The sequence below is a fragment of the Orcinus orca genome, chromosome 6, assembly GCF_937001465.1.
Source record: "Orcinus orca chromosome 6, mOrcOrc1.1, whole genome shotgun sequence".
Classification (NCBI taxonomy): Eukaryota; Metazoa; Chordata; class Mammalia; order Artiodactyla; family Delphinidae; genus Orcinus; species Orcinus orca.
The window spans coordinates 33,452,676-33,474,990 of NC_064564.1; the positions used below are offsets into that span (position 1 = coordinate 33,452,676).

Consider the following 22,315-nt stretch of genomic DNA (forward strand, 5'->3'; position numbering starts at 1 on the left):
AAATCATAAAAGGCCTATAACAATATAGGGGAAGAAAAAAGAAGCAGAATACAAAACAAAGAGACTAGCAATTCTTAAACCTGTCAATCAATTTAGAAGAAAAATCACAGACCTCCCTCCTGTATTGACCTAAATTATTTTATGAATAAACATAAAACTAATTTTGTGCTTATAGCTCAACAGAACCATAGCTTATAGAACCATATGATGAAAACTACAAAACAAGTAAGTCTCAAGATTAGCACCAATTTATTTTGGCAAATTTTATTATTTTGTTGAAAGTAAATCACCAATGTTGGATTTATTAGAAGAAAGATAAAGCTCCAGGGCCCATGTCTATATTTTGACTTCAGTTATACTAACGTAGAAAATGCCTGTTTGCACAAGTATGGTTACAAAACAATTTTAAAAACCTCAAGGCTTTGTTAACTAGTTCAAATTCAATCAGACTTCATACTTAACCAAATCTATGACAGTGAACAGATTTAATCCAGTGTTGCTTGATTACTACATAAAACTGTCTTGGCTCTTTACAATAAAAGTTGGAAGGCAGTATTATTAAAAACTGCATTTGTGGGTGTCTATCCCAGTTAGGAACAAGAAAATAATATCTGATATTACACTTTTAAAATTATTACAAATGGAGAAAATTCTATTTTCAGCACAGGTACTAACAGTCAAACTCTTGAAGAAAACCAGTAACAATGGAAATGGCTCAGTCACACCATTTTGAAAGCATCTTGCCCTTAGATCTAGTTATACTGTCAATGTCTTCAAACAGGAATACTAAACTACAGCAAAACCCTCACACCTCCAATGCATGGTGCAGCACTCGCCCTTGTCAGCCACGAACACATCACTTATTGTTAGGCTCACCTCTGCTGTTTTCTCATTAATCATAACTCAGCTGCACTATACCATGGTGGCAAATCAAAATCTCAATGTATTAAATAAGAAATTAAAGTCTTATTCTACAAAAAAACTTTCAATTACACATTATTACCACCTAAGAGCTTTGACTTTATAACTCACAAAACAATCCAAAATGAGTGCCATGGGGCACGTTTCATTTTAACATTGGGACATACCATCTGCCAGAAGCACATGTGGTCACTTCTTCATGTTCCAAGGTCAATAATTACCTCTTAGAGTAAGTAAACACTTGGAGCCAAAATGATTTTAAACTCAAATGCAAACTGAAATGGGGTGGTAGTATTAAATAAGCTAGTAAATCAGATGATGCAGAAAGTGCCTGTATTACTTTTTAAAAATATACTATTACAGTAAAATAAAACAAAATGAAAAGGTCTGTATTTGAGATTCTATAGAAGCCTAGATTGAGAAACCTAAACATTCAACAAGTTTCTTTTCAAAGACAACACAGATGTGCAATGGTAGTAAATTTAATCTTAGATTTGATCTTATTTTCTACATTTTTTTTTTGTTTGTTTGTTTGTTTTGCGTTACACGGGCCTCTCACTGTTGTGGCCTCTCCCATTGCGGAGCACAGGCTCCGGACACGCAGGCTCAGTGGCCATGGCTCACGGGCCCAGCCGCTCCGCGGCATGTGGGATCTTCCCAGACCGGGGCACGAACCCGTGTCCCCTGCATCGGCAGGCGGACTCTCAACCACTGCACCACCACCAGGGAAGCCCTGTACATTTGTTTTTAAGGATAAAAATTTAAGAAAAATAAGTTTATGTAAAGAGCTTATATTCTTCAAAAGAAAAAAAAGTGGAAGTCTGGATCCCCTCAAGCCTTCAAACTTGTGTAAAGTCTTCCCTGCAACACATCCTGTCGCAACCCATTCCTCGTACTTCCCTGCAGCCCTGAAATGACAGAAATAGCAGAACCAAGTACCTCCCCTAAGTAGCAAAACTGGCACAGATCTGAGATATCATAAAGCCTGAGAAATGTCAAATTTGAACCTCAGGTGAAACTTGTCATTGAGCTTTGATCTGCAAATGATTTTATAAAATCAAGAGGCAGGGACTTCCTTGGTGGCGCAGTGGTTAAGAATCCGCCTGCCAATGCAGGGGACACGGGTTTGATCCCTAGTCCGGGAAGATCCCACATGCTGCGAAGCAACAAAGCCCATGCGCCACAACTACTGAGCCTGTGCTCTAGAGCCCACGAGCCATAACTACTGAGCCCGTGTGCCACAACTACTGAAGCCCGTGCACCTAGAGCCCATGCTTCGCAACAAGAGAAGCCACAATGAAAAGCCCGTGCACTGCAACAAAGAGTAGCCCCCACTCACCACAACTAGAAAAAGACTGTGCGCAGCAACGAAGACCCAAAGCAGCCAAAAATGAATAAATAAATAAACTTATTTAAAAAAAAAAGATGCAATGTATACAAAAACTTTGGAAGGTCACAGAAAAATAAAGTACAGAATATCCAGGAATTTAAAAAGCATTCTGAGGCATATGCAAATATACAGCGCCATGTGCTTGGGGTGTCAGCAAATATACAATTTCCTTGGCTAAAATAAGATAAAAGAATTTTGAAAGCAGTTTCAAATCTAACCACAACATAGCAAAACTGTTTAAAAAAGTTATCTCATGAAACAAAAACCTAAATTCAATCGCTACGTAAAGCACACAAGTATAAAGACATGGCAAGCATAACACAGAGGACATAATTTTCAAGACAGGCAAATAAAGATCCAGATATTTCCACTTAATTGTAGGTTCACAGAAGGTACACATTTGCACCATACCTGGTATCTTTACCTGATCCCCAGGTGCGAACTCCATATCCACCCATGTTGTCTTCAGTCCTGATTGCTCTAGAAAACGAAAGAATATTCCCTTAAACTGGAAGCTGGTGTCCAGTCAATCTCCAAATCAGAAAAGCTGATCATAAAAACTGTCCCAGGATCAGCTCCCTTAGGAATAACTGCATACTAATATAAAGTCAACTAAATATTAAAACACAACAGATTCACACCAAGATCTTAAAGGGAGAATAGCATTTACAATGAAACTTACATTTTATCATTCCCACTGTATCTCTCAAATTCTCGTTTCCCTCTCTGGTCAAAACCGTCAAAAGCTCTGTTCCCAGGACCACCTCTGCCTCTGCTTCGCATGCCCCCTCTTGGGCATCCACGTCCTCTCAGTGGTCTTTCTCGATCAAACCTGTCAACTGGTCTTGGAAGAGATGAGTATAATAAAAAGCGGTGAATTGGATTAAAGAGCTAACGCTTATTTTGATTAAAAAAAATTCTAGAAGGACATTATGGCTACAGTATATTGGAAAGAATCGTGTATCTTGAATAAAAAAATTAATAGTTAAATTTACTGAGCACATACTATCTCTAGCACTGTTCTGAGCCCTTCACGTACAGTCATTTAATTACAACTAGTGCCCACAGATGAGGAAGATAGCTGAAGATGACGTCTTTGTTGTTAAATCCAATAGCAACTTTTGTGTCTAGGTCATCTGACCCTTATGCATCATTTGACACTGCCAACCACTAATTTTCCTCTGCCCTTTCTGGCTTCTCTTTCCCTGCTCATCCTTATAAAATGATTTTTGACACAGGTAATACCCAAACATTCACAAGGTACTCCTCTTGCTTCTTGGCCACACAATTCCACTTCTCAAAGGCAGAAACTGCAGAGTCACATATAGGGAAAGGTTCTACACCTTGCCTTTTTCATGGAACATGTCTTGAATATCCCATCTTCTGGATACCTACACATTTGTCCTTAAGAGCACCAGCATTCCTGACTCCCTACCTCCTGTACACATCGTCCTCGTCCCTATGCTAATGCTACATGGCCCCTTCACGTGACCCTGTGTCTCTCATTTGGGGGTCTCTCTGATTTCAGGCCACAAAGCCAGTTACTTCCTGGACATCCCCCTATGTCACCCCATGGCCCTGAAGATACATGACCAACACTGACCCCTTGCTCCTACTACGGTCCCTAACTCACAACATGGAAGTGTCCAAGCCAAGAAACTCCCTTTTCTCACTCTTTCCCTGCCACACCCACTGGATCCAGGGCCTGACCGCCCGCTTCTCCTCACATCCATTCTCTGCTACCATCTGGTCACTGTCACTTTTTATGAGGACTTGTCTCTCCTCCACCAGACTCAAAGCTTCTGCAGGAAGGGCCTCATCTTTTTCATTGTTAAATCCTAGTTTAATAAGAAATTATATTTTTTAATTTGTCAAGGCTTTTAAAAACATTTAAAGCAACAAATTACTTATTGAAATTTAGTGACATTAGTGGCTCAAACACCAGAACTAGAGGTGTGTTCCAGTCTACTGAAACAGGCTGAAAATGTTACATTAAAAAGCTACTATACAATCACCGATAAAAAGATACAAAACTCACAATTCTCCTTACTCAAAAAGATAAAGAAATACAGAAGCACCAATCATTAACTTTATGCCAGTCTCTTTCAAGAAACATCATCCTAAATCAATTCTCCAAGCTGGCTTTTCTGTCTCCCACCTCCCCAGGCCAAAACCAAAATTTTAAATAGAGACTGTTGTAGAATCTGATTCCACATTACAGTAAATATCTAAAGCAGAGTTCTAAAACAATGACAAATGAAAAGTAACAGTAAGTTCTTAACCAGGAAGTTGGACAGTGCCATAAAAGAAGTCTACCTAAAAACTGAGAAGAAATGAAGCATAAAACTCTATATGGAAAATAATGCCAATAGTCAAAATCGGGTCTAAATTTACATGAACTTTAGATCAGATACTGATAAAATAACGAATTCATTAATAATATAATAGTAACTGAAGCTGACCCTAAAAATAACCCTGTGTGTTCTAGTCTATTTTAATCCCTTAAATCATTTTTCTTTATCCCACAGGTTTACCCCACCCCCAATTAAATATATTCTCAATTGCTTCTTTATAATCCCCTTCTTATAAAATACATTCTTTTTTTTTTTAATAGATCTTTATTGGAGTATAATTGCTTCACAGTACTGTGTTAGTTTCTGTTGCACACCAAAGTGAATCAGCCATATGTAAACATATGGCCCCATATCCCCTCCTGCTTGGGCCTCCCTCCCACCCTCCCTATCCCACCCTTCTAGGTCATCACAAAGCACAGAGCTGATCTCCCTGTGCTATGCTGCTGCTTCCCACTAGTTAACTATTTCACATTCAGTAGTGTATATATATCAATGCTACTCTCACTTCGCCCCAGCTTCCCCTCCCACCCCATGTCCTCAAGTCTGTTCTCTATGTCTACATCTTTATTCCTGTCCTGCAACTAGGTTTGTCAGTACCATTTTTTTTTTTTTAGATTCCGTATATATGCGTTAGAATATGGTATTTGTTTTTCTTTCTGACTTACTTCAATCTGTATGACAGACTCTAGGTCCATGCACTTCACTACAAATAACTCAATTTCGTTTCTTTTTATGGCTGAGTAATATTCCATTGTATATATGTGTCACATCTTCTTTATCCATTCATCTGTCGATGGACATTTAGGTTGCCTCTATGTCCTGGCTATCTTAAATAGTGCTGCAATGAACATTGTGGTACATGTCTCTTTTTTTTTTTTTGCGGTATGTGGGCCTCTCACTGTGTGGCCTCTCCCGTTGCGGAGCACAGGCTCCGGACGCACAAGCTCTGAGGCCATGGCTCACAGGCCCAGCCGCTCCGCGGCATGTGGGATCTTCCCGGACCGGGGCACGAACCTGTGTCCCCTGCATCGGCAGGTGGACTCTCAACCACTGCACCACCAGGGAAGCCCCATGTCTCTTTTTGAATTATGGTCTTCTCAGGGTATATGCCCAGTAGTGGGACTGCTGGGTCATTCGGTAGTTCTATTTTTAGTTTTTTAATGATCCTCCATACTGTTTTCCATAGTGGTGGTATCAATTTACATTCCCGCCAAAGTGCAGGAGGGTTCCCTTTTCACCACACCTTTTCCAGCATTTATTGTTTCTAGATTTTTGGATAATAGCCATTCTGACCACATGAGGTGATACCTCATTGTAGTTTTGATCTGCATTTCTCTAGTAATTAGTGATGTTGAGCATCTTTTCACGTGCCTCTTGGCCATCTGTATGTCTTCCTTGATGAAATGTCTATTTAGGTCTTCCAGCCATTTTTTAATTGGATTGTTTGTTTTTTTGATATTAAGCTCCATGAGCTGTTTGTATATTTTGGAGATTAATCCTTTGTTGTTTCATTTGCAAATATTTTCTCCCATTCTGAGGGTTGTCTTTTCATCTTGTTTATGGTTTCCTTGGCTGTGCAAAAGCTTTTAAGTTTAACTAAGTCCCATTTGTTTATTTTTGTTTTTATTTCCATTACTCTAGGAGGTGGGTCAAAAAAGATCTTGCTGTGGTTTATGTCAAAGAGTGTTTTTCCTCTGTTTTCCTCTAAGAGTTTTATAGCGTCTGGTCTTACATTTAGGTCTTTAATCAATTTGGAGTTTACTTTTGTGTATGGTGTCAGGTAGTGTTCTAATTTCATTCTTTTACATGTAGCTTATCCTCTTTTTTAATAGGTTGGTGAGTATTAAGAATTTGAGCAGGCAAACTCAAATTCTGGGCTCTTCTACAAAATAACTGGTCCATACTCTTAAAAAATGTCAAATGCATAAATAAATGAAAGACTAAAGAGCTGTTTTAAATTAAAGAAGACTAAATGCAATGCACATTCCTGGACTCGATCCTGAACCAAAATTGTTTTTCTTCTGCTAGAAGGATATTATTAGGACAATTGGTGCAATTTGAGTAGTCTGTAGATTATATAATTTAGAGAATTAGATAATAGTATTGCATCAATGTTAATGAGTTTGATAATTGTACCATGTGTTTAGGAAATATATTTAAAGTATTTAGGGATAAAGAGACATTCCTGTAGCTTACTCTCAAATGCCAAGGAAAAAAGAGGGGTGTGTGTGTGTGTGTGTGTGTGTGTGTGTGTGTGTGTGTGTGTGAGAGAGAGAGAGAGAGAGAGAGAGAGAGAGAGACAGAGAGACAGAGAGAGAGAGAGAGAGAGAGGAGAAAGAGAGGGAGAGAGTGAGGGAGGGGTATGATAAAGCAAATGTGGTAAAATGTTATTGGAGAATCTGGATGAGGGTATATGGGAATTCCTTATATAATTCTTAAAACTTCCTGTATCCAAAATAGGCATCCCTTAATAGGCAGTTTTTTTCATGGTAACATATAAAGACTTATCCTTTTAAAAAAACTCATAATTTTGCTACTAAAAAAGCTGGAAACATGAGTTATAATTTCCGTATTTCCACAGAATAAATCCCTGCAGTGAAGGAAAAAAATACACAAATGCTTCCCAAAATAAGCAGCTCTGATCCAGAAGGCTTTCTGTAAGCAAGCAGACTGCGGCTGTTACATAGCAAATTTGAACTAATCACCCAAAAAAAGCAGAATTAAGCCTTTCTCTGGCCCTCATCCTCTAACATGGTGGCAGATATACCATCTGTTTTGAATGTGTAGTGGAATAGGTAGTCAAGAAGTTGAAAGACTTTGGGAATAACGGCTCCCTTGACATTCAACTGTACACTATTCTAGTCTCTTTTAGCCTTTTTAACTTTCTTTTCCTTTAAATGTGAGTCACAAGTTGTTTTGTTTTAATCTAAACCCAGTGCTATGCAAGTTTAATAATTAAACACTTGAGGCAGCAAGCATTCATCTTGTTAGTGCCAAGCATAAGACACTAAGAACTGCTTCCCGTGTATAGGTGGGCATGATAGCCCACATGCTGCCACATTACTCAGAAGGGTGTCAGGCTGCACCAGCCTGAGATCATCTTCCACATCAGAGCACTTTCTAGAGAAGGCATGGGAGCCTTAAACTGGTGTCACATATTTTATCAGGTTTTTTGTCCAATTTCATCATGATAACCTATTGACCTGACATGGGGCTAGGAATTTGTTTAAATTCATTAGTAGCCCAAATTAGTACTGCTAAATCAAGAACATAATTATATCTCTGGCCTAAATTTCAAAAGAAAATTTAATCAGTTTAGCATACTCCTATATAGTTTGTTATAAGAATGCTTTTCAGAGTTACCAATAAGTAATCCATTTTTCATTGTGTAATGATTTCCTGAACCAAGAGTTAAGGTCATCTATGAGATAAATGGAAGGTGCTTCACGTGTTACCTAAGGTAGTATGATTTGGTACTTAAATTTGGTACTTAAATTGGCAAAATATTCCCAGGACTGGCACCACAAAAAGGTTCCAAAGGCTGGTAGTCCTCTGAAAATCCTTCTGGTTCCCCCAACCCTCCAGGCCAAGGTCTGCAGTACTTACCTTTCATCTGTAAACTTCTCAGGTGTAAAGTCTGCCTGTCTCTCCGTCTCATAGGGTCGATATTCCCTGTAGGATCTCCGCTCTGCTCTATCAAGCGTCACCTCTGTCCCCCGGCTCTCACTCCATCCTTGCTGCTCCCCTCTTCTGGAAGTTCGTTTCTGGCCTGACAGGGAGGAATCAAAGGGGAGAGCTAGAACACAAGGTCTGCAGCAGCACGTTATTACATGTACTTTTAAATTTTACTTTTCTAGAAATCAATGCCATAGGAAAATTTGGGAAGTTTGGAAAAGTTCAGAGAAGAAAAAAGGTTGCTGATACTACTACTGCCCAGAGTCGTCTTTTAATAAAACTTTGACATTACTATTGAATCCCTTATGTCCTAGAAATTATGATAAGATAAACTATACCAACTCACTTACAATTACAAATATTTTACAATGACTCTGTGATAGCAACGGAGATATATTATCAACTACATTTCACAACAGCAGCTTTATCAAAACATGGTAGCTAAGTTCCTTCCAGAAAATTAAAGGATAAATACCCTGTATTTCAGAACATATTTTTAGAATCCCAACTATAGTTTATCATTCATTGGCTAATAAAGTTTTCATTTTTAAATAGCTTGTACCATTGTATCTTTCTCATTTGAAAACAGATTTTCCTGGTCTTTGATGGGATTTATACATTTATGATCACACTTCTCAAATATAAGGCCAAGCTGGTATTTGCCAACTCGTGCAAGGTCTGGCCAGCACTTGAAGGGGCATCTCCCGTCCATGGAGAGGCCAGCACTGAGGAGGTAGGGGCTGGGGCACTCCAGCCTTCTCTGTTCTCTTTTTACTCCTCTAGGTTTTGATGCTTTAAAAATTTTCAGCAGGGTCTATGTCTTAAGGCAACTAATATTTGGTGAATATATTGTGAAGAACTTTGTTACTTCTTAAATCTTCTTCCAAAAATGTGTTTATCTTTTCTTTGTATACACTTAATAGGTCTCCATCTCAAACATTATGTACAATTTTCATTTTAGTAGAAAATTTTAGATTTTTCTTCATATGTCACCCTCCACATTTATTGTATGGCTATAAAAATATTAAATGTACTTGAATTAATGGGTATTTTTTTAAACTACCGGGTTCCTCTTCTACTTAGGCAGATACTCGTGATTCTTAAGAAATATATGTTTACATGTATTCTCCTATTTTCCCACTTAATATTTTCTATCTAAGCTTTATAAACTAGGCGCATGTAAACATTAACATATTTCCAATATGTTACTAATCTCATTTTAAAGCAAAAATCATGTCGTGACACCACTAACACAAAACTGTGCTATTTATTACTTGTTAGCTAACGAAGTATTTTTTTGAAATGTGAAATATTGCACAACAGACCTAAGTTCAATCTTAAGTTAATGTCCCATGACCTAGGAAATGCTTAAATCTGATTTGCTTCCTGAAGCCCCAGTCTGAGCTTGTGACATGTTTAGGATATAGGGAAGATGTTATCATAAACAGAGCATTATGCTTTTATTGCAGAAAGAGAGACTGACACTGGTGTCCAATTGCCCAGGAGTATGCAGTGTCAGATCCGAGCGCATACACGTTACTAAGAGAGATCAAATTTGGAAGAGGCATTGAAAATGTAAGGTAGAAAATGTTATTGTGAAAATTAACTATCTAACAAGTTGAAAACTATAATAGACCATGACATAACAGCAAGAACATCAACAGTAACAATACTTTTCAATACTTTTCCCTCAATATGAAAAGTTATTTTAATAGTTTCCAATTTCCTATTCATAACCTGTAATTAAAAAAAAACAACAACTAAATATCTTCACTCAACTACAGAATTACTTAGCTGATTCCCACCTTCTTTCTGCTTTCAAGGTTATTTAAAAAATTGTATCAATTAAATTTGGAATTCATCATTCAAAATTTAAAATGACATTTGCTGTATACTTTATACTAAAGCTTCTTCCAAAGCTTCTGTGTATAAGTTGAAAACCATTAAATATAACTGGCAACTTATTAGAATAATTATCAATACCCTGCAAACATTTCCTTTTCCTCCCAAAATCCAAAAAACAAAGATAATAGGGGTCCAGTTTTTCCCACAATTTACTACTAAAGGATCAGGAATGCAATTGAGGGCTTCCCTGGTGGCGCAGTGGTTGAGAGTCCGCCTGCCGATGCAGGGGACACGGGTTCGTGCCCCGGTCCAGGAAGATCCCACATGCTGCGGAGCGGCTAGGCCCGTGAGCCATGGCCGCTGAGCCTGCGCATCCGGAGCCTGTGCTCCGGGACGGGAGAGTCCACAACAGTGAGAGGCCCGCGTACCGCAACAACAACAAAAAAAAGAATGCAACTGAACCTAGCTTTTCTGTGCTAGATCAGCGGCTCCAAGTGAATATGCAAACATTGAATTTTACTAGCCCTTTCCAATAAAAGGCTGGCATATGCAGTCTCATCACTGATGTAAACCCAAGCCCACATGAAGGGACAGAATACAATCAAATTTACAGTGAGATTTCCCCCAAATAAATTTGAGCTTTGACTCAGAGATTAGTTCTGAAAGGCCAGGAAAAGCAAAGCTGAAACAGCCTGTGAAGACTTCAAGAACAAATTTTTTTGAGCAAGGCTCATCCAAAGGTCTATGTATATTGTTAAATAGTGAAGGCCATTAAAAACCTATTTCTTTGGGAAAATCTTATGATTTCCACATCCTTTTGAGATTAATGTTTCCGTTATATGTCAAACTTGTTTTGACTTTGATTCTTGTCTACACTAAGCATTCATTTATAATATTCTAACTAAATTAAAAATTTTGAGTGTTAGAAAAGTACAGTCCATATCAATTAGGGCTATAAAACCTTGAGAGAGTAGCTCTCTAACACCCATTACAGATAAATTTAGCACAGTAACTACATAAACGGAAATTAATGAGCTGTTTGCTCCTGAAATAACATACTTGAAAAAGAACTAGAATTATAAAATTTCCATTTTAACTACAAAACTAACTAAAGTTCTTTAATATAGATCTCAAAAGCCAGATCACTTGGATCATAAACAATTGACAGAAAAAAAAGTTATAAATGTACTAGACTACAGTGCGAAGTTTATTAGTTTAGCAAGTTTTAACTGTACTAGATCATAACGCTAAATGCAGGTTGCAACCCAGTTTATATCATGTAAATTTAGAAAAAAAGAAGCAGCTCTGTGCATTTATGTATGTAAATGCAAGGTGTTAAAATAAGAAAAATACAGGATTTTCACTATACTTCATACACTTTTGAATTGTTTAAAATTTTTATAACAAAAATGTACATTTTTAATAGTAAAAAGGTTAAAAAGCAATACATTGACATAGAAAACTAAATTCAGTTTCACACTAAAATACATATTTTCACTTGTTAAAAAATAAAGCTTAGCCTTTCCCAATTCTTATTACTATATTTATCTAAATAGATTTAAAAGAAAAGATAGAACAACTATATTTATCTAAATAGATTTAAAAGAAAAGATAGAACATAATGCAAAATGTACAAATTATCTCAAGTCTCACTCACTGTTTAAATAGGCTCATAACTGTACCGGCCTACCAAGAAGTCTTGGGATATCCAATAGCATTTAAAATAATTTTCAATATTTTTATTATAGTGACTTAATTTTCTGATTTTCAAGAGATAATGCTGGATTGAACTTTCCACAGATAAAGGTAAACATTACCTAGTTGCAGGAGTCAAAGCCCCAACACTCAAATCAGGTGTTATTCTCTCAGGGCTGGGCTGCACGATTTTTATCAAGCAAGGACCAAGCCAGTAAAGCCAAGTTGAATACACTGCCAAACATTGGCTGGAGTGGTCGAATTATACATCTTAACATTCTTTTTATGGAAACTTTAGGACCACTGTCTCATTTTTGAAAAACAGAGGAAACACAGGTGGAAACTTGGAGGCTTTGCCACTGATGCAGTTCAGGTGAGAAGACTCTTAAGCGTCCTCCGCCCCTAGATGCAGACAGTAGTACACCAAGCTTTGTACTTGCCGTTCTGGCTAAGCAGGGAGTGGGGAACTTTGAATATTCTTGTTGAAAAGGTTAATTAAAAACGCTTTTCTTAAAGCAGCTTGAGTTAATGACAAGTTACACAACCCATCAATGCTGCCTGCTACATTGAAAACCCGTGCGGGATGACTGCTGGAAGCTCCGTAAGGGGGATGGATGGATGAAGGCACAGAGCTTGGAAGGCGCCGGGGACCCCGCGTCCACCCCCGCCGCATTCTGCTCGCGGCCCTGACGTCACAGCCCGCCCCCGAGGTCACCCAGGACTTCCCTCCATCACAGAGGCCCCAGCCCCTCACCCCGGCGATCCTTCACACACCCCGGGCTCTCGCCGCCACCCCCAGGGTCCGGGTGCACCCTCCTCCACTCTCCCTAAAAGGCGCTCCCCTCCCTCCTTCCCACCACGCTACTTTTTGCCTCCCGACGCGAATCTTGCAGAGGTTGGGCTGGAGGATGGAGAAGGTCCCTGCTAGTTCTAGATCTGAGAGCCCCGGGTCAGCGACCTCAGTGTTCGCCCCCACACACCAACCCAGAAATATCCCTCAACTTTGCCCAACTTGTAAAGGCTGTTTCAGCGTTCTGAAACCCCCTACCCCAAGCCTGCACTCTCCTTCGCCCCCAGAAGGGACTGGGAAAGGCCAGAAGGGGCGTGACACCCTACACCCCGTCCTCTTTTCCCACCCTCCTCGGCCACAGGGACCCTCAACTCCAGCCAACTCTTCCCAGAGCCCCCTCCCCTTTCTGGAACAGATTCCAGTGATCCCAGTCTCGTAGTAGGAGGTCGTGGGGCTGCTGAGGAGAGGTGACCTCCATGACCCCATTCTCCTTCCCCTCCCGCCCACCGCGCCCACCCCGGGGCATCTAGGTGCCGGGCGGAGCGCGCGTACCGGGCGGCTGAGGGCCGCCCCCTGGGCTGTCTGGCTGCTGCGCGCCGGGGGCCGGGAGGCTCTTGCGCTCCTTCTGAGACTCCCTCCGGCCGCCGCCCGCGCCGGGTCTGTGGCCCGAGGCCCCAGCCGGGCTCCTGCCGCCGCGGTTGCCGGCCCCGGCCGCCGCCCCCGCCGCTTCGTCGCGCCTCTTGCGCTGCAGCTGCTGCTGGCGTCGGCGCTCGGCCTCGCGCAGGATGTCGAACGGGTCCGACTCGTCGTCTAGCAGCTGGTGGAAGCGGTTGGCCACGACACAGCCGAAACTCTCCTGCATCGCGGCGCCTGCGGCGGCCGCGGCCACAGGACTCCCCAGAGCGCCCTTCATGCCGCCGCCGCCACTGCGGGCCCGCCGCGGGCAGTCCACGCGAGCGAGTCTCAGCGAAGCCGGCAGCAAGGACCCATCCTACCCGCAGCTACCGCCCTCCCGCCCCAGCCCAGTCCCATCCCTACCAGCGCCCGCCCCCGCGCCGCCGCCACCGCCCGTCCAGCCGCTTCCCGCCAGCCAATCAGCGCACGCGGACTCGCCCCCTTTCCTAGCCAGCACGCCTGGAAACCCAATCAGCGATCGGCTGCTGTCACGTCATGCGACCTCTATGCCCCTCCCCACGATTCGGCAGGGAGGGGCTGGACCCAAAGGGCGGAGCTACTGGGAGGAGCAAGGAACGTTGCGGTCCAGGCTGCTGGACCCTGCAGGTGGGTCACGGCCATAATTTATGTTCTCTCTGGGACTGGGTCCACATTCATCATCGGCCATACTTCTTTGAAGTTTACACATTGATTGAGCCATTCAACAACTGTATAGTGTACACTTATTATGTGCCTGGCGTTATGTTGTAGGAGATACTAGCTCTCTGTTTTAGTAGATCTTACAGCCTATAGGCAGAAAAGTGCCCTGAAGAAAAGGCACAGACTTCTCTATGATCCTATAGCAGAGGGACTTGACCTAATTAGGAAGTTTGGAGAGGCTTTCCCAGGGAATGACGGTTAAGCTGAGATCTGAAGGATGACAAGGGCCGTGAGTAACGGCAAGTGCACAAGTCTTGAGTTGGGGTGGAGCACAGCCCATTCAAGCTCAAGGAAATGGATTGCTGAGAGTTGGAGGAAGGCCTTATTTTGGTCTTTATTCTGGGAGCAGCGGCAAGCAAATTTTAAGCATGAGCATGTGTTTGAAAAGGCCACTCTAGCTGTAATGTGAAGGACTAGGTTAGAGGGAGGTCAAAATGGATGCAGGGAGACCAAGCTGAAGATTGCTGCAGAGCTCCAGGGAAAAGGTGGTGATCACTATCCTTGGATGGTGGATACTGTCGGTGGAGGTGAAGAGAGTAGTAGATCCAAGAGCTATTTTGGAGGTTATATCAACAGGACTCAGTGATGCACTAGATATGGGTGGTGAGGAAAAAGGAGGAGAGTATGATGACTCCTATTTTTCTGGCTCTTGCAACTGGAATGGTGATGCTATTCACAAAGAAACAGAGCATTTATAGACCACTTTGATGAGAATCATAAGTTCAGTCTTGGACATGTTGAAGTTTAGGGTTTGGGTGTTTTGTTTGTTTGTTTGGTTCGTTGCTTGTTTTATTCAACTGAGGGCTTGAAGTTCAGAGAAGAACTGTGAATTGGACTTTCTCCAGGAATTCTTGCCTAGGCACTGGTGGAGACACTCTTGGCTGCCTATACTACAGCCCTTCCTTTCCCTCTTACACTTTCCCAAAATCTGTATTTTGTTAGGGCGTCAGGGAGCTGTTTGCCCCGGGGGGAACTGCGCCTTTTTCCAGCCTCAAACTTGATTAATCTTAAATCACCCATTGTAATTTCATTCCCCTACCAATGATTGGTGTAGGAATAGGCTTCTGGTGCAAATCTGGCCGAACAGACCTGAGGGAAAGTATTTTGCAGGATTTCTTGGAGGGATCATTCTTCTTGTACCTAAAAAGGGATTGTGACAGGATCTTCTAACTTTCCACTTCTGTTCTTTGGTCCTTGTTATGTGAGGAGGACATGATGCCTAGAGTGCTGGCCCTTATTGTGACTATGAGGATGGCAGAGAAGAAGGATGGAGAAAACCTAGTTCCTTGATGATGTGGAGCTGCTGACTTGCCACAATCGGGAAACTTCCTGCCTCAGACTTATTATTATGTAAGACAATAAATGCCATTATTGTTTAAACTAGTCTTAGTTGTACGTGTTTCTTGCATCAAAAGCATTCTGTTACAGCATCTTGCTCAGATACATCAGTACCAACTTTTACTTTGCTTTAATAGCAAATGGAAAAGGAGCCCTTAATCTTAACTGTTGCCAGGTCTGTGTTTTATTCACTTATTCAACTTTCTGTCATTCCCGAGGAAGAGAACAGGGATGATGTCTGTCCTATTCATTATTACAACATATTCCCAGTGCTTAGCATTCTAGGTAGCTGTACTGTAGGTTCTCAGTAAATATTCGTTGAATGAAGATTTTAAGATATCTGGTCTTCTCCTTCTTGGAGTCAACAGAGGCTTATGATCAAAAGCCTATACTTGGGCTTCCCTGGTGGCGCAGCGGTTGAGAGTCTGCCTGCCGATGCAGGGGACACGGGTTCGTGCCCGGGTTCGGGAAGATCCCACATGCCGCGGAGTGGCTGGGCCCGTGAGCCATGGCCGCTGAGCCTGCGCGTCCGGAGCCTGTGCTCCGCAACGGGAGAGGCCACAACAGTGAGAGGCCCGTGTACCGCAAAAAAAAAAAAAAAAAAAAAAAGCCTATACTTTTTATCCAAAAGACTTGAGAGCAGGTGTTCAGACAAAAACTTGTACCTGAGTGTTTATAGCAGCACTACTCGCAAGAGCCAAAAGGTAGAAACCACCAAATGCACATCAGCTGATGAATGGATAAACAAAATGTGGTGCAATGGATTAATATTTGGTCAGAAAAGGGAGTGAAGTACTAATACCTGCTACAGCATGGATGAACCTTGAAAACATTATGCAAAGTGGAAGAAACCAGACACAAAAGGTCACAAATTGTATGATTTCATTTATATGAAATGTCCAGAATTGGCAAATCCATAGAGATAGAAAGCAGATTAGTGGTTGCCAGGGGCTCAGGGGAGAAAGAATGGGGATTGACTGCTTAAAGGGCATGAGGTTGCCTTTTAGAGTGATGAAATTTTTCTGGAACTAAATAGTGGTGACGGTTAAATACCACTGAATTGTATAATGGCGAAAATAGTAAATTTTATGTGTATTTGGCCACCATTTTTTTAAAGCTTATATTTTGGAGTTAGACCATGATTTGAATCCCAGCTATGCCACTAACTGACTTTGTAACCTTGGACATATTCCTTATTCTTGTGCCTCAGTTTTCTCATCTGTAAAACAGAGAAAATAATGGTACCTGCTTCAGAGGGTTATTGTGAGAACTGGGTCCAATCATGCATATGAAGTGTTCATCACCATACCCGGCACAGAGTAGATCCTCAGTAAAAGTTATTTGATAGTAATTATGATACCAAAGAGAAAAAAAACAAAACATGCACACAACCATACAACTCAGAAAATAAAGCATACCCAAAAAGCAGTGAAGTGTGGATGCTGAACGATACCACCAGCCCTTCCATAGCAGTTACTTATTGGCACCAGTGGAAATGCAGTGAAGTTTAACTACATACAAAATGTAAATTGCCTTGAGTTAATTAATAGGCAAATTCCACTAGGAATCATAAAATAAAATATACTAAAATCTTCCAGATTGACTTAAAATTCACAGAAAGTTAGAGAATTTACAAGCATGTAGCTTTGTTACCTTTGATTACATGCAAAGAGCAACACCTGGGTGAGGGCCAAGGCGGAGGGATCAGTCAGGCTATAAAGGGTGTGAGTTTTTGTGAATCATCATTCCATATACTCTGTTTTGCCACTGAATTATTACTCCCTCTTTGCTTACCTTTCTCCTCTATAAAACTAGGATGATTAAAATTGGTCCTGTGTTCCGCATATGGTTGATGGGAAGATAAAACGAAAGAAGTAAATTTTAAAAGGTTCAAAAATTTCACATTATTTTACAGTTGTTTCTATTTGAATAATATATGCAAGAACAAAAATATTTTTCCTAACTCTAAGAGGATCTCATCTGTCTTTTGTGCCAGTTGAGTCAATTGTGATAAGATCAGTGAAATTATAGGTCCTGGTTTAGTTGTTACCAGGTGGAAGTGAATTTAAATTCAGTTTCCCACAGCAAATAAATAAAGCAACTACACAGTCTCAAAGTTAGGGGTTAAAGAACCGTAAATCATTAACAATCAGGATGCTGCAGGAGAACTTCCAGCAAGCCAAATTCCATTTATGACGACCAGAAACAGAATATTTAAACCAGGAAAGGACCTGTACCCAGCCTACTAATATTTGTATTCTTGTTGTCACTGAGGTTCTTTCCAGCTTTTTTTAAAATTTATTTATTTTTGGCTGCATTGGGTCTTTGTTTCTGCGCACGGGCTTTCTCTAGTTGTAGCCAGCAGGGACTACTCTTCGTTGTGGTGCACGGGCTTCTCCTTGTGGTGGCTTCTCCTTGCAATGGCTTCTCCTGTTCTGGAGCATGGGCTCTAGGGCACGTGGGCTTCAGCAGTTGTGGTGCGCAGGCTTAGTTGCTCCGCGGCATGTGGGATCTTCCCAGACCAGAGATCGAACCCGGGTCCCCTGCATTGGCAGGAGGATTCTTATCCATTGCGCCACCAGGGAAGTCCTCTTTCCAGCTTTCTTATGTCAAGATGTTACTGGCTACCACAGTGCTTTATATCCTCAAGGCACTCATGCCAATAGAAGAGTTTTTTATTCTCTCAAAATTCCTACTATTAAAATGTTGGTCTTGGTTGTAACGTTAATCAAGCCTGAATAAAATAATTTATTTTAGAACTTTTAAATTCTACATTTATTCTGGATCCTTCCAGTTGTGAGCAACAGAAAACCTAAAATTAAAACAAAGGATTTGTTGGCTCAAGAAAAAAGTCCGTGATTGAATCAGGCATAGCTGGGTCAGGGATAAACCATACCAGGACCTCATCTCTCTCTCTGCCCCTTGCCATCTCTTTGCTATATTTTCTTCTGTCTTGGCTTCCCTTTTATCAGTTTCACTTTGTAGATGGTCCCAGTAGTACCATATTTAAGCCCTTATAGTTGTAAGGCCAGCAGGAAAAGAAAGGGCCTTTCTGGCAACGTTAGCATAGGAATCCCAGAATTGAATCATTGCCTTTCTTGGGTCATGAGTACACCTTTGAACCAGTTGCTATAGCGAAGGGCATTTGATTCTCTGATCAGCCGGCCTAGTTCACCAGGTCAAGCTGGAGTCAGCCCCCTCAACCGGGGCTGAGTGGAGGGAGCAAGTCCCCAAGGAAGATAAGGTTTCCAACACCAGCAGATAGGAATGGATGGCCGGGTAGGTAACAAACAGAATTCCCCACAGGTGATGATTAGCATGAACATGTTATTGGCACCCCTCTTGTAGTACTGGATTTGCTGTGCCCTGCATTATAATTCTTTCTCCTTACTTCTCCTCCCTAAGACCAGAAGTCATATCTAATTCATTTTTCCGTCCCCTCCTTCCCTTCTTTTTGGCTTCATCTTCAGTGCCTGCAAAAGTGCTTTTCATCCAGGAGATATTTGTTGTGTGAATAAATGAGTTTCTTCTTTGTATGCATGTGCTCCTGAAAATTTTGCATGTGTTACAAAGTAAAAATGCAACAAACGAATTAATGTGTGTAAGTTAATTAATACATTTACATGATTAAATGGATGTGATACTGTTTCTTTTTTCTGAAAGATTCATTATTCTACACATTTGCTAATAATCATAGCTGAATTTTATATAGGGCTTACTAGGTGCTAGCCATCATTCTAAGCATTTTCTGTTTGTTTAGTCCTTACAACAACCTGAAGAGGTAGATGCTTCTACTGTCCCCGTGTTACAGTGCCATGAGGTGAGTGCCTCAGTAAGTGGTAGAGCTGGGATCATGAACTTGAGTCTACACTCCTAACCATAATGCTTTCCTGCTAAGTACTGAGCTAACAGCTTTGGTGTGAGCAGGACATGGCTTCTCTCCTTAAAGAGCTATGCAAGGTGGGGGCAGACATTGTGCACATAAGGCACAGTTCTCAGAAGAGACCTAAGGGTCTGTAATTATATCACCAATAGAATTATGTTAGGGAGTGCTCACTGAGACCCTAGTGGGGGAAGTGGTATATTTAGATCCCTAAAAATATAATTTTGTGGAATGAAAGCTATAGTGTGTTCGTGCTAAGTTTGAATTGACTAAGATGTTGAAATAGGGCTGCTCTTCTGCTTAGATTATATTTCAGAAATGTTTTAAAAATAAGCTCACATCTTAACTCTCTAAGGATGATCTGTGGGCCAGCAACTGCAAATCACCCAGGAGCTTTTTAGAAATGCACAATCTCAGGCCCACCACAGAGCTACTGAATCTGAATCTGCATTTTACAATATCCCTAAGAAGTGTCTGTGCACAGTAGAATTTGGGAAGCACTAAGCTAAAGTAAAAATACAAAGCCAGCAATGGGATCTGTTAGTACCACCTGATGGAAGCCTGGTCATCATTTGTTGTTGACTAGTTTAGTCTTATCTGGCAGCTGGTGAGTTTGAGGTGCTCAGCCTGGGACCCAGGCACACAATGAAAAAGAGTCTGACCACCAAGGAAGGACAGAGATCCTGCACCAGCAGAGGCTCGGACCACCTCTTCCACTGCAAAGTCCTCTAGCTACATGTCCTTTGATGAACTTAATGCCTTAACACAAGGTTAAGGGGAATGAATTGGGAAAGGCTCTAGAAAGGAGGGCTTTGATGAATGATTAAGCCATTCCAGGGAGAATTACATGTGCAAACACCCATAGGTATAAAATTGGGAGCTTTGGATTAACTAGAATTTCTGTGTAGAATGGTAAAATATGGGGCTATACCAACAAGAGGGGGCCATACCCTGAATTACTTTATGTGCCGTGGTAAGGAGTTTGGACTTTATCTTTTAAATTTAGGGTGTATCACCAGAGTTTTCTGAGGATTGGGAGAAATAAACTTTATTGCTTGTGTGAAATTATACATGCTCACTGAAAGAAATTAAAACTATGAAAAGCACAAAGAAAGTAAAACTCATCTGAAATACCACCACCCACAAATTATCACTGCTCACATTTTCTAAGCATCCTTCTAGTCTTCTTCATGTATGTAAACATACATATAATTTTACATATCTGCTTTTTTCACTCCACAATGTCAGAGACGTAGTTCTGTGTCAATAAATACATCAATGTCATCTTTTTTTTTTTTTTTTTTGCAGTACGCAGGCGTCTCACTGTTGTGGCCTCTCCCATTGCGGAGCACAGGCTCCGGACGCGCAGGTTCAGCGGCCATGGCTCACAGGCCCAGCCGCTCCGCGGCATGTGGGATCTTCCTGGACCGGGGCACGAACCCGTGTCCCCTGTATCGGCAGGCGGACCCTCAACCACTGCGCCACCAGGGAAGCCCCTCAATGTCATCATTTTAATGGCCATAAAATATTACACTGTATGTGATCTGGGTCCAATCAAAAGACAGAAACACGCAGTAATTTAAACAGGGAAGCTTAACATAAAGAATTATTAACTTATGATAGGAGAGTAACTATAAGGTTAGAAAAAGAATTCTAAAAGGTACCCTAGGACTGAGGAAGGGTATCCAAGGAAGGATAAAGTTGGAAGGGAGTTCAGACGTCACTGAGGAAGGTGTTGGTTATAGCCCATTGGATGGCTGAGAAGTTTTCTGGGTCATAGATGGTCCACAATCACTGGGAAAGCAGGAGCAGCACCCCAGGGCCTAGGTGACTAAAGGCTTATGGGGTAGGGGGGTGCATAAAGGGAGTCAGGTGCCACTGTTGACACTGCTGGAACCAGAAGCTGGGGCAATCACACTCTGTAGGAACCCAGCGCACTCCTGTGTGTCGCTTGGGCTGAGGAGACTCTGGACACTGCATGAAACAAAGTTTGGCTGACTGGCCCGTTAGATGGCTAGCCTTATGGGGCTCTAGTGTGTACACACAGGAGGCAGAGAAGAGGGTGCCAGGAGCAGTCACCTGGGCTGAGACACAGGCCCACGCATTCTGAGGCTCCTGGCTAACTGTCCATGTTGACAGCTGGGAAGAGCAGAAGCCCCGCAAACAGTACAGAAAAAAACACTTGGAGTTAGTGGAGAAAGAAGCATGCTCTGCAGGAGCCTGGTGACAATGTACCGCAGAACAAGGAAAAGAAAAGCTCTTTCTCTTCCAGTGTCCTTTCAGCACCTGCTACTACCAGAGTCTGACACCTTCCACTGGCAAAGGAAAATGATTTAAAGGACCTAGATCCATTTTTGTGGAGCAGGCAATGAAGGATGAATTGGCAGATGTGAGATAATAAATCAATAACTAGCATACTACAGTGTACTGAACCAGTTTTCTATTCATGGGTATTTTGGTGTTTCCTATGCTTCACCATTTTCAATAATGCTGGCATGTAAGACTCTAGATACACATATTCTCACACTCAAGTAATTATTAGAAGAGAGTTTTAAATTGAGGAGTTGGACATGAGCTTTACATCCCATTCTTGGATTAGTCAATCAAAGCTACAGTTGGCTTATGGAAATGCTGTGGAAATCAGCTGCTGCCTGGATCACTCAGAGGTGATGAGGGGCTTCCTCTGGAGTTGGCACAGCTACTTTTCTAAGCATCACTATAGCTACCAGAGAGAACTATTTAAGAAGTCTTCATACACCGAAGCCTCATCTCCCATCTCTAAATTGTCATCCAAGCCCAAGCTCTGAGCCATTGAGGCCTCTCCCAGTGTAACAGACCTCTGTCCTGCCACCCCTAGGACCACCAGAGCTCTTTCAGCTCCTTCTTTTTCTTTAATTTTTTTTTAAAGAAGTGATTTTTTGTTTTTTTATTAATTTATTAATTTTATTTATTTATTTGTGGCTGTGTTGGGTCTTCATTGCTGCATGTGGGCTTTCTTTAGTTGCGGCGTGTGGGGGTTACTCTTTGTTGTAGTGAGCAGGCTTCTCATT

The 22,315-nt window shown here is 41.5% G+C and overlaps 1 protein-coding gene and 1 long non-coding RNA gene across 2 annotated transcripts in view; one reads left to right on the forward strand and one right to left on the reverse strand.

Annotated features, from left to right (window-relative positions):
- HABP4 (hyaluronan binding protein 4) overlaps positions 1-13,694 on the reverse strand; it is a 36,736-nt gene extending 23,042 nt beyond the window's left edge. Inside the window, exons 1-4 of the mRNA XM_004283027.4 lie at positions 13,223-13,694; positions 8,272-8,434; positions 2,994-3,155; positions 2,723-2,791 (exon numbers count right to left, since the gene is read on the reverse strand). Of these exons, the coding sequence (XP_004283075.1) occupies positions 2,723-2,791; positions 2,994-3,155; positions 8,272-8,434; positions 13,223-13,583 (755 nt within the window). The 5' untranslated portion in view covers positions 13,584-13,694. The remainder of the gene's footprint in view (positions 1-2,722; positions 2,792-2,993; positions 3,156-8,271; positions 8,435-13,222) is intronic.
- A 185-nt stretch (positions 13,695-13,879) lies between these two features.
- LOC125964863 (uncharacterized) lies at positions 13,880-21,683 on the forward strand. The gene is made up of 3 exons (XR_007478146.1): positions 13,880-13,951; positions 19,143-19,202; positions 21,538-21,683. It is a non-coding gene; the product is annotated as an uncharacterized LOC125964863 (long non-coding RNA).
- The last annotated feature ends 632 nt before the right edge of the window (positions 21,684-22,315 follow it).